Source organism: Microchirus variegatus (assembly GCF_963457635.1).
Source record: "Microchirus variegatus genome assembly, chromosome: 15".
NCBI lineage: Eukaryota > Metazoa > Chordata > Actinopteri > Pleuronectiformes > Soleidae > Microchirus > Microchirus variegatus.
Window position 1 is genome coordinate 20,916,668 of NC_139816.1, and position 13,322 is coordinate 20,929,989.

Genomic DNA, 13,322 nt, shown 5'->3' on the forward strand with positions numbered 1-13,322 from the left:
AGAAGTAGAACTTTGTTCTGGGAGACTCACACTGAACTGAATGAAATAGTGATAAGAGTAATGTAAAGGTGTGTCTTACTCGACTCTGCATGTCCGCAACGTCTCGAGCGAACTGCATCTCCAGTGTGTCAGGCAGCTGGTGATAAACCGGACATGACATCGTCTTCTTCACTGCGTCTTTGTACAAAATCTACCAAAAACAAGACACAGAAACCTATAATTGCACATCATCTTCAGCTTTAAAATCACTTGAGTTGTTGCAGTCAGAATTTGACACTGTTCAGTTCTGTTTGACACAGCTCAAGTTAGTGCTCAATGCAGTGAAATCAAAGACCATGTTATTTTCAAATGGCAAACAGCTTCCGTCTCACCTTCCGAAGTTGTTGAATGCTCACAGGGTCGAAATTAAAATGGTCACATTTTATAACTAGTCTACGCTGTCGGGGGCCGACAGCAAGGGGTATATCCGCGAACTTGTCCAATCCTCAACTTTCCAATATACCCAAAGTATACGCACTCACACCTGCCACTAACTGTTTTAATTAATTATTAAGTGCTAAATAATCCCATGATATCCTCAATGTGTCCAAATGAGCTCAATAATAAAGAAAAAATGCCTTAACTATTTTTTCTGTGTTCACTAATAAGTTAACCAGTTAACTTATTATGTAACTATTACCAATCATAGCCAAAGTAATAATGATTGTACTTGTAGATAGTTGTTACATGAATCATTGTACAACATTTGAAGGCAATATCTCCATCAGTCTGGAAGATAAAGCCCAAAATGTGTTTTTAGCATAATAAATTAATGAATTTGCTAATTAATAATAAAGCTACAAAGATAGGGATAATTCTCAGGTGGTATGTGATGCCCATGCAAAATTTGAAGCCAAGACCTGCAATACTTTGGAAGATACAGGCGAAAATATGGTTTTTATATCATTAATTAATTAACTAATTAATAATAATGGTAGACAGCTCAAAATCAATAGGGATTATCTACAGGGGGTATGTGACCCATAAAAAAATAAGAAAATTTCATCTCAAACGCCTTTCCAGTTATCGCGTTAACGGCTAAAATCTGCGGACGCGGACGCGCGAGACCGATTCCATAATATCCGCATTTCTCGCGGATATAAATACTTAGTCATTCTAATTGATGAGCATCTGTCATTTAAACTGCACATCGATAAACTTATTTCATTTCAAAGTTGAAATTGAAATTGGGTTTCTTTCTTAGAAATAAATCATGTTTTTCACTTCAAGTCAGAAAACATTTGATCACCACAACGTTTTTACCCTTGTTGGACTATGGAGACCTGCTTTTTATCAATGCTCCTGATCACTTTTTAAAGAAATTGTATTCTGTATACCACTGTGCTCTGCGTTTTATGACTGGCTGCAGCTATCGTGTACATCATTGTTCCTTATATGCCGTTGCACATTGTCCATCTTTGTATGTCCGCAGACTCTCTCACTGGCTGACTTTTATTTATAAATCCATTCTTGGACTTCTGCCTACATATTTGTGTTTACATATGTGTAGAAACCACAGTCGATATGGCCTGCGTTCTCAGGACATTATACAAATGCAGGTTCCAAGAGTCAAAACTGAACTGGGCAAAAAGTCTTTTAAATTTTCCGCCCCGTCCACCTGGAACGTTGTGCAGAAGGACTTGAAATTGACACATCTCACAGCTCTGGGGGAATTCAAGTCAATTATAAAAGCCAGAGAAATGAGTTGACTAGGATCTTGTGTTATTGTGAAATCCCACTCTTGTTTTACCTGTAGTGTGTGATCGTATTCTACTTGTGTCATGTTGTAACTATTTCTGTGTTTGTGCTGCTGTCTTCGCCAGGTCACTCTTGGAAAAGAGGTTTTAAATCTCAATGAGTTTTTTTTACCTGGTTAAATAAAGGAAAATGAATGAGAAACAACGCTGAGCGTGTGTGTGTTTGTGTGCGACTGTGTGTGTGTGCGCGCGTGTGTGTGTACCTGGCTCTGCAACTGCGACGCCTCTTTAGCGTGCTGCGTCTCCATGGTTTCAGGCAGCTGATGGTACAGAGACGTGGACGCCTGTTTCTTACTGGCTTCTTTGTATTTAGCCTGAAACACACAAGATTATAATTCAAAACCAAATCTGTAATCTGGTTTAGATCTGGATTAAACTTGGTATGATGGTAGAGTGTCTGATCCTGCATACACATACCACATTTCATTAAAATCTGATGACTTTTTTATTGTGATCAACTTTTTTATTAATCTTAAACAATAATAACATAGATATAAAACACACACACTGAACATACAGAACATCACCCCCTGTCCCTCTACAACCTTCCTATGGAAAACACAATCCAACATAGAGTTATTTAACTTTCCTTTCCCTCATGGTTAGTGGATGACTGAAGCCATTTATTGTCAAACGACTGTTAAATCTTTTTAAATCATAATTACAACACAAACTACCCATATGACTCTGATCAAAAGTTAACATACCCTGGTGATTTGGCCTGATAACATGCACACGACTTGACACAGACGGGTTGGAATGGCTATTATTATTATTAAATTAGTGGGTGTGTATAAAAGGTCAATGAGTTTCTGGACTCCTGACAGACCCTTGCATCTTTCATCCAGTGCTGCACTGACGCTTTTTGGATTCTAAGTCATGGGGCAAAAGAATTGTCAAAGGATCTGCAGGAAAAGATCGTTGAACTTAATATAATCCTATAAAAGGGTTATAATAAAATAACAAAGGAACTGAGAATGCCAATCAGCAGTGTTAGAACTCTAATTAAGAAGTGGAAAATTAGGCGTTGTGTTGACACCAAACCACGGTCAGGTAGACCAACTAAAATTTCAGCCACAACTGCCAGGAAAAGTGTTGAGGATGCAAAATTAACCCACAAATATAAAATAGGTGAAATACAGGACTCTCTGATAAAATGTGGTGTGGCTGTTTCAAGATGCACAATAAGGTGGCACTTGCACAAAGATGGGCTGCATGGTCGAGTTGCCAGAAGAAAGCCATTACTACACAAATGCCACAAAGTATCCCGCGTACAATACGCTAAACAGCACAGAGACGAACTTCAAACCTTCTGGCACAAAGTCATTTGAAGTGATAAGACCAAAATTTAACTTTTTGACCACATCCATAAACTATGATGAAAGGTGCACCAGCCCAATAATTTACAGGAACTAGAGGCTTTTTGCCAGGAAGAATGGTCAGTTTTACCATCTGAGAAGATAAAGAGCCTCATCCACAACGACCACTAAAGACTTCAAGCTGTCATTGATGTTAAAGGGGGAAATACACGCTATTAAGAACTGGGGTATGTAAACTTTTAATCAGAATCATTTGGGTAGTTTGTGTTGTCATTATGATTTAAAAAGCGTAAACAGTTGTTTGACAGCTCGAACCCGTTATTTCTAGTTAGGGCCCGAGCACGAATGTGCCAATTGTTTGGACCCAATTTCAATATACACAGTGGAAAGGTCGGGCTTTAAGGAATTGGTGGAGAAATTAAATTGTAAATATGAGCTTCCTGGGAGAAACTTCTTCATGTATTAAGAAATACCCAGGCTTTACACAGAAACCAGAGAGGCAGTTATGAAGCAGCTGTCAGGACCCAACAAGTACTTCTCCTGTACTACTGATCTGTGGACTAGCAGGGCCATGGATGCCTACATGATCATCACTGTGCAGATGATAACAGAGAGCTGGGAGATGGATGCATGGTGCTTAGGGTGCTCTGAGATGAACGGTGACCACAACGCTGAAAACTTACTGGAAGCCCTGGATGAAATGATGGAAGACTGGAATATGGACAAAAACAAGATGTCAGCTGTCACTACTGACAATGCATCAAACAACATAAAAGCCTTTTCACAAAGGAGCAAGAGACTGCAACATACTGAGCCTGAGGCTGAAGTTGAGGTTAAATTCACCAGAGAAAGCTTAGAACAGACATGCAAAGGCTCCTCGCAAGCATCAAAACAAAATAGAAAGGAGAGGTCAGTGCCCCCCCCCCCCCCCCCCCCCAAGATCTGGGGAAAGGATGAAAACACAGCAAATCCAACATGAGCTTGATGTCTATGCCATAATGACAGAGATCAGCGGAGACAACCCACTCCTCTGAAAGTGTGCATGGAAATACTGCTGGAGGGATCTGCACCCCAAGACGGTGCAGATTAGATCTAGAAAGATTAGACATGCTTGTTTTTATTTCCAAAAACCTGCATGAAATTAAGAAGAGGTCACAGGAGTAATGTAGGCTCTGTCTATATTGTATTCTATACAGTATTCAGAATATACTGTTCAATATTTTGTTAAGTTATTATGTATATAATTTAGCTACAGTATAATGAAGTAGCCTTTGATATGCCTTTGCATAAGTTATGTCCTGTAACCTCTTCTTCACGGTTGCCCCCAGTACCAGGGGCATCGTCACACGCAGCAACAAAAAACCATAAAACCATATCTAACTTTAACAAACACAGACATGCTTCGTACCCACAGAAAGGTCAGAAACTCAGCTAAAAGCTCATATAAACCATTCTTATGTTCACCAAACACAGTTAAAACACCGATGGATCAAACAGCAGGAGCTAAAAAAAACATTCCAGCACACACATTGAATTATTATATTTCCACCGGAACAAAAGCACTTCTAATGAAGAACTACACTTTCGAGCATGCTTTTGGTACTATTCCCGGTCTGATTGATTACATTACAGAGCGACATTAGATCGTTCTGATTAGAGAAGGGCAAATGTCCGCACAAATGTGTCATATGCATTTACGTCCTTTTGACTCGCTAATGAAGTGATTCACACACATTTGGAGACCGGGGTCTGATTCTACCGGTTTAGAGGTTTAAAACGAGCTGTCAATCACCCAAACTGACCAAGGTAAGCCAGAGCTATGGCGCTGCGTAACTGAAGACGCTGCAGAGTCACAGAGTTGTTATTACGCACCGCACAGGGAACATCGAAATTTAAATTTATATAAAAGGCCGCAGTATCGTGATACTACCTCGGAACCGTGATACTTTGTCTGGTATAGGTTCGTGGTTACTCATTTTGGTATCGTGACAACTCTAGAACTCTCTCAGAGTGATAAGTGCTTTCACGTGAGAGTCTCCAAACAGCACAAAAAGTCGGTAGATTTAGCGACAAAGACGCCAAGTTGGTATCACTGATCTGTCAGAGATGCGTGTGACACGTAAGCTTTGACAGCGATCGGCGAGGCACGTGACTGAAGACAGACAGGTAGCTCGGCCAATTATTTTATTCAGTCTGGATATTTTAATTGGTCATACTTTTATCATAATAATATGAGAATTAAATAATGATGAGTTTCAAAACTTGGTAGGTTTATCTTATGTTTTAGAGTGCCATCAATTATTAGGAGCAATTTAAGTTTACAAAAGAAAAGAGTAAAAATGCAAGAAAGGTAAGTATAGCTTTAATATGCAGCGTTGAATGAAGATGGACAAGGAAAAACTGCAGAAGAACTAAACTGTGGCTGTACTTCTTAACAAAGACAGACACAGATCTCACTTCTGCAATGTGAGTGGACTCATTAGTATTTAAGCTAGAGATCTTTATGCTAAAGTGTTAGCATAAATGTTAGCAGACTTCATTGTCGTAATAATAAAAACAAAAACAGATGGATTATTTAGCAGCCGAAAGAGAGCAGGACATGAGAATAACTGGACATCTTGAGGAACAGACACAGTAGTTGTCTGAGATGATGACATGACGCCAGCACCTCAAATCTCTAATTAACCTTCTATCTTCTTATGGGGTGAGTTTTCATTAACGTCGTTAATCTACGTTACGTTAGTGTTCATTTGAAGTCAAATACAGGGATTAAAACGTGTTTTGTCTTTTAATAATCCACTGTGCGTTTCAGAACGTTTTGTGGCTGCATTGTTATTCACCAGCTCCAGGGCCGGCACAAACATGTGCTGATGTTCTTGAATAATTTGTGAATGACACAGCTTTGTGTATGAAGTATTGACTGTGATGCTAATGATTTAGCAACTAGCTGAGAGTTAGCACATCATTAGCTCATTCAGTAACAGACTAATCCATCCACACTACACTACAGAGCCACTTCAATGTATTTCACTTGATTTGAAATAAGAAATATGTATAAATCTTTGATCCCTCTCTTAAGTATAGTATATTTTGTTTTTCATTTTTATGAAACAACAAAAACAGATGATGGAAATATGACTACAGGAGTGCAAGGACAAGAAATTATAGATAATGATGATGATGATGATGATGATGATGATGATGAATAGAATAAGCCACCCCCCCCTCCTATATATTTTTCAAGTTATTTCATTTCAAATCTTAAGAGGATATTATGTCCAGTTTGTTATGTATTGTATATGTATTGTTCTGTGTAGCAGTGTAGCTCACAACAATAGTATCTGTGCTCATACAGAGCAGGGTGTGGTTTCACTGACAGATTGGACCAGGAGGGGGTTGTTCTATGTAAATGTGATGATTCTGTCTCTTTGCTCTCAGAAGGTATAAATCTTTGAGGCTAAAATTCTCCCTAAAGCAGTTTGAGGAGTGCCTACATTCAAATGGCCATATCTTCTTCAAATATTATCTGATTTGCACGTGTTAGACATTGTTGAAATCACACTTTCAGAATCTGTAAATAACTCAAAATGTCCCTCGGCCTAGTTGTTCCTGGTTTTGCCATGGCTGGCAACATATATGTGTGAGACTAAACAGACATAAAAAAGCTGCCATCTTTGGCCAAAAGGGAAATTGAAGCCAAAAAAAACCCAGACATGTTTAAATAAACGTGTATAGTTATAATATACATGAATATAAATGAGGTCACCTGACTGTGCAGCTCTGTCAGCTCTTTCACTCTCTGTGTGTCGACAGCGTCAGGCAGAGCAGAACCAAACAGGTTGACACTCATCTCTTTCTTCCCGTCCTCTTTGTACTTGACCTTGTGACGGAAAAACAAGCATCATTAACAACACATAAGTATTTGGTTAATTTATTAATTTATTCATCCACCCATTTTTTTTAATAAAATAAATAAACAGTGGTACCTCACTGATCATATCCGTCTTCTCTCTGACAAACTGTGTCTCCATGGTTTCTGGCATCAAGTGATAAAGACTTGACATGTCCTTTACATTCTGTCTGTACTTCAGCTGCAGACACACACACACACACACACACAGAGGGTGAGGACATTTCCAGACAGAGAGGACAATCTTAGGAAGTGAGGACAATTTCCAGAAGGTTAGGACATTTTTAGGAAGTCAGGACAACTTCAGAAAGTAAAGACTTTTTTTTAGAAAATGGGGACATTTGCAGTAGGTGAGGACTTTCAAAAAGTGAGAACATTTCCAGAAAGTGAGGACATTTGCAGAAGGTGAGGACTTTCAAAAAGTGAGAACATTTCCAGAAAGTGAGGACATTTTTAGGAAGTGAGGACATTTTTTTGAAAGTGAGGATATTTCCTGAAAGTGAGGACAACTTCAGAATAGACCACTTTCAGAAAGTGAAGACTTTCAGAAAGTGAGGACATTTTTTAGGAAGTCTGGACATTTACAGAAAAAGAGGAACTTTTCAGAAGGTGAAGACATTTTCAGAAAGTGAGGATAATTGAGCTAATCAAGAGTATAATGGAGAAGGGGCCATCCCTAATATAGATACAGGTTTTAAATTTTTATGGGATGTTCATCTCATGTCACCTGACTGTGCATCTGCGAAGCGTCTTTAGCGTGCTGTGTGTCCAGAGTCTCGGGTAAAGTTGAGTACAAAGGGTTTGTCGCTTCTTTCTTTCCGGCTTCTTTGTACCTCAACTGAAACAAAAATAAAACATTTATGCCTTTTACAATCTAAAAAAAGGACGAGGACATGTATTAAAAACTCTTAAGTTCCCCATAAAAACATTGAACTGAAGAAATTTATATTTTACTTAAGAAAATAATGAAAATGCTCAGAAATTCGGATTTTAATTTATCTCATCATTTAGTACCATCACAATATTTGTGTTATAATAATTGAACTTGTATTATATCCTAGTAACATCAGGAGTGGAAACACTGTATCCATGTCATGTTTGGACCCCCAGGGTCAGTGCTGGGTCCTAAACCCTTTCCTCTTTATGTCAATGGTATTATATTAATATAATATATATAATATAAGGTATCAAAAATATTAAAATAGTACAATTTCCAGATTATTGTGGAAGTTTTGTCATACAAAAGTGATTGTAAACTTCTAAAAAATTTATTTTCTCTTGTCATTTTTATTTCACTAAGATTTTACACAAAGTCTCAATCTTTATCTTTTGCTCTGCTTTTTTAAAGCTTGTCAAAGGTAAAACACTGAAAATCATTATTATTGGAATAAGAATAATAATAGTAATCATAATAAATGATGTATAACGGTGTGGTCTCACCTCGCTCTGCAGCTCAGAGACACCTTTAGCAAACTGAATCTCTGCTGTTTCTGTGAGTTGAGAGTAAAAACTCTGAGAGAGGCTTCTCTTCCCAGCCTCTTTGTACTTGTTCTAAAAGAAAAAAGCCGACAATTTTGATCAGTTCAACTCATGAGAAACATCTCACACATGAATTACTCTTCCACAGACTAATCAAACAGCATTATATACGAGTATAATGCTGTTTGATTAATGCAGCTCAGCTGAACCACTGAGCTCATGTTCCTCACACTGTTATGACTTCATTTTCTCAAGTTTATGTCACTTTGTAAACCACTCACTCTCCCACACCAAAGTCCATAGAGAAAGTCAGTGATTTTAACATCACAGCACACAGGAGTTGTTGATCCACTGCTGCCTCCATCATTAAGTTCAAATGTCTTATTTTGTCACCGGCATTTGAAATCCTGTGTTCAGATTGACCTCAGTGACACAAAGTGACCACACGAGGCAGCAGTAGACCAGCAGCTCCTGTGTCCCTGCACAAACACTGATTCTCTCTATGGACTTTAGTGTGGGAGAATGAGTGGTTAACTTCAGTTTGCTGAGTCTTTCCATGTTTTCAGTGCAATCACTGTGTCTCAGTACTCTTCAAATGATTAATTATTAGTATTACTAGACTATACTATTAATCTATGTTCTTTACTGATCACATTTTTTTTCACCTCACTCAGCATGTCCGTCATCTCTCGAGCAAAGCTGGTTTCTGATGTGTCGGGCAGTAAGGAGTACAGCGAGCTGCACATGTCCTTCTTCCCCCTCTCCTTGTACTTGACCTGTAAAGGAGCAGCAGCGTTACAGAGCTGACGACTGTGGACGGAAAAAGGAGTAAAGAAGACAGTGGAGTCTTTACCTCACTGAGCACCTCTGCGGCTTCTTTGGCACGCTGTGTCTCCATGGTGTGAGGCAGCAGTGTGTATAAGTTGGTGGTCGCCTCCTTCTTACCCGACTCCTTATACTTGATCTGCAGTTTGAAACAAGCAAGAAAGTTACTTTTCCACATGGATTTTAAATGGATTTAAATGGAAGTTCAGTTTTGAGGGTAAGGTGGTATAAGGAACTGATTCTGATTATGCTCTGAGTGCAAACTGTGGAACATATTGAACTTTGTCTCACTTTGTAAACCACTCACTCTCCCACACCAAAGTCCAGAGAGAAAATCAGTGATTTTAACATCACAGCACACAGGAGTTGTTGATCCATCACTGCTTCCATCACTTCGGCATTGAAAATCCTTCATTCAGATTTACCTCAGTGTCACAAAGTGACCACACGAGGCAGCAGTCGACCAGCAGCTCCTTTGTCTCTGCGAGTGAGAATCACTGATTTTCTCTATGGACTTTGGTGTGGGAGAGTGAGTGGTTTAAACTTTATATGATTTTATAAGGATGAGTCTGGCAGCCATGTTATCACTGAACATGACGTCTCTGGCTGGTTCTCAGCAGCAGGAGGCACTAAATTAAATAGATGACACAGATGGATGATAGTAACGTACGTCACTCTGCAACTCTGACAGCTGTTTTGCCAGCTGTGTCTCTGTGGTTTCTGGGAGTCGATGGTACAAACTGCTCTCTGTCTTCTGCTTCACACCGTCTTTATATTTCACCTGCAGGAAACGAGCGAGAGTCACCGACGGTTCAAGTTCCAGACTTTATTTAAGTGGACAAGTTACGACAAGGTGAGTCAGATCACCTGACTCTGCAGCCGTGACGCCTCTCTGGCGTGCTGTGTGTCGATGGTGTCAGGCAGCAGAGAGTAAAGGTTCATGTTCATCTCCTTCTTACCGTCCTCTTTATACTTCAGCTGCATTAAAAACAAACAAAAAACAGACAGAAAAACACTGATGTAGGAACAGAATTTCTCCCAAGAATTTCTGTTCCTGCGTGGACCTGACGCTACCTCGCTCTGAAGATCGGAGACTTCTTTAGCGTGGACTGTGTCTATGGTCTCAGGCAGCAGGTGGAACAGACTGGAGGACAGGTCTTTCTTCAGAGCTTCCTTGTACTTCAGCTGAACAGTTAAAAACAACAGATATTACATTTAATTGACCGCGCAGCTTTAAAGACAACACACACACACGTGTGTCAGTGATGGAGGTCACCTCGCTTTGAAGGTCAGAAGCTTCTCTGGCATGAAGTGTCTCCAGTGTGTCGGGCAGAGTTGAATACAACGAGCTGGAAACATCTTTCTTCCCCTGTTTGTATTTCAGCTACGGGCAGAAAGAAGAGGAAATGAGGCTCAGAAATATACGTGAAATAACATAAAACTTGTCTTTTATTTTGTAAAATAGCAAAAGAAATCATATAAAATATATAATATAAAAACTTGTATTTTTTTGTAAAAATAAAACAGGAGCTGCTGGTCTTCTGCTGCCTCGTGTGGTCACTTTGTGTCACTGAGTTCAATCTGAACAAAGGATTTTAAATGCTAAATAAACAAAATAAGACATTTGAACTTAGTGATGGAGGCAGCAGTGGATCAACAACTCCTGTGTGCTGTGATGTTAAAATCACTGGTTTTCTCTATGGACTTTGGTGTGGGAGAGTGAGTGGTTTACACACTTCAGTTCATACAAGGAACAGTCTAAAAGTGAGATAAAGACCAACATGTTATTAAGATATATCGTAGACTTAAACTGACGTGGATATATTTTGGCTGTGGCTAAAATCTTTGTTTTTCAAACATAGAAAAGACGAGAACAGACGCCACCCTCACCTCGCTCTGCAGCTCAGAGACACTTTTGACAAACTGCATCTCTGACGTCTGTGGCAGCTGACTGTAGAGACTCTGAGACAGACTCTTCACGCCGTCCTCTTTGTATTTACTCTGTTAGAGGACAGAAAAGAGACACATGAACTAAATTATTACTTACTATTAAATCATTACTGATGGAGCATTCGTGTGAAACATTATACAGTTTTATATATAAATAAATAACCAACCAGTACTTCTTAGATCATATCAAAAAATCACACTGTAAACATACACTAGAGGTCATCACAGGTCACTACAGATTTAAATATTTTGTCAATTTCTTCCAATTTCGTTCCATAATGTGAATTTCCTGAACTATTTCTCCAAGTTCTGTTATTGTTTGTGGGGTTTTCCTGCTCACAAATCATATTTTTAATAAATATCTTGATATATTCAGTATTACCGCATCATCTACAATAGTGGCCACACTCAGATTTTGTATGAACAATCTTATATTGTTTTACAACCTGAACTGTGTTCCTGTGCACAAATTAAAATGGTTTCATATTCACTTGTGTGTATTTTTGACTGTCCCCGTTTAATGAACACACACACACACACACACACACACACTGAGCCTCATTAACAGAGCAGAGCTGAAGTGAACTAACTGCAGCACATATGAAACCCTTTGGTCCCAGTTTGGTGATAATCCCACTTGTGGTGACCGGTTCATCAGAGAACAATGAGCTGGTAACACGAGTTCTCTGCAGCTGCTCTCAGACTGATATACAGTTAGGCCCATAAATATTTGGACATCGACACAATTCTCTTTATTTTGGCTCTATACACCACTACAATGGATTTGAAATGAACTTTCAGCTTTAATTTGAGGGCATTGACATCCAAATCAAGTGAACAGTGTAGGAATTACAACACTTTCTATATGTGCCTCCCACTTTTTAGGGGACCAAAAATAATTGGACAAACTAAACAATCATAAATCAAACTTTCATTGTTTAATACTTGGTTACAAATCCTTTGCAGTCAATTCCAGCCTGAAGTCTGAAGGCATAGACATCACCAGACACTGGGTTTCATCCCTGGTGATGCTCTGTCAGGCCTCTACTGACACAGTCTTCAGTTCCTGCTTGTTCTTGGGGCATTTTCCCTTCAGTTTGGTCTCCAGCAAGTGAAATGCATGCTCAATCAGATTCCGGTCAGGTGATTGACTGATAACATTCCAGAGGGTATAATATGGGCTCTTTAAAAAACTCTTTGGTTGCTTTTGCAGTTTGCTTTGGGTCATTGTCCATCTGCACTGTGAAGCTCCGTCCAATGAGTTCTGAAGCATTTGGCTGAATATGAGCAGATAATATTGTTGGAAACACTTCAGAATTCATCCTGCTGCTTTTGTCAGCAGTTACATCATCAATAAACACAAGGGAACCAGTTCCATTGGCAGCCATACATGTCCACACCATGACACTATCACCACCATGCTTCACTGATGAGGTGGTATGTTGTGGATCATGAGCAGTTCCTTTCCTTCTCCACACTCTTCTCTTCCCATCACTGTGGTACAAGTTGATCTTGGTCTCATCTGTCCAGAGGATGTTCTTACAGAATTATAACAGCTTTTTTAGGTGTTGTTTGGCAAATTCTAATCTTGTCTTCCTGTTTTTGAGTCTCACCAATGGTTTGCATCTTGTGGTAAACCCTCTGTATTCACTCTGGTAAAGTCTTCTTTTGATTGTTGACTTTGAAACACATACACCTACCTCCTGGAGAGTGTTTTTGATCTGGCCAACTGTTGTGAAGGGCTTTTTCTTCACCAGGGAAATAATTCTTCTGTCGTCCACCACAGTGGTTTTCTGTGGTCTTCCAGGTCCTTTGGTGTTGCTGAAGTCACTGGTGCATTCTTTCTTTTTAAGAATGTTCCAAACAGTTGATTTGGCCACACCTAATGTTTCTGCTGTTTCTCTGATGGGTTTGTTTTGATTTTTCAGCCTAATGATGGCTTCTTCACTGACAGTCACAGCTCCTTGGATCTCATATAGAAAGTTAACAGCAACAGATTCAAAATGCAAATGTCACTCCTGGAATCAACTCCAGAACTTTTAC

The 13,322-nt window shown here is 39.3% G+C and overlaps 1 protein-coding gene across 1 annotated transcript in view; it reads right to left on the reverse strand.

Moving 5' to 3' along the window:
* LOC310937513 (uncharacterized protein) overlaps positions 1–13,322 on the reverse strand; it is a gene marked incomplete at both ends in the record, with an annotated part of 57,048 nt that overhangs the window by 32,160 nt on the left and 11,566 nt on the right. Inside the window, 13 exon segments of the mRNA XM_083901796.1 lie at positions 80–190; positions 2,000–2,110; positions 6,882–6,995; positions 7,102–7,206; positions 7,753–7,863; positions 8,466–8,576; positions 9,170–9,280; positions 9,358–9,468; positions 10,000–10,110; positions 10,197–10,307; positions 10,404–10,514; positions 10,606–10,713; positions 11,220–11,330. Of these exon segments, the coding sequence (XP_083757922.1) occupies positions 80–190; positions 2,000–2,110; positions 6,882–6,995; positions 7,102–7,206; positions 7,753–7,863; positions 8,466–8,576; positions 9,170–9,280; positions 9,358–9,468; positions 10,000–10,110; positions 10,197–10,307; positions 10,404–10,514; positions 10,606–10,713; positions 11,220–11,330 (1,437 nt within the window).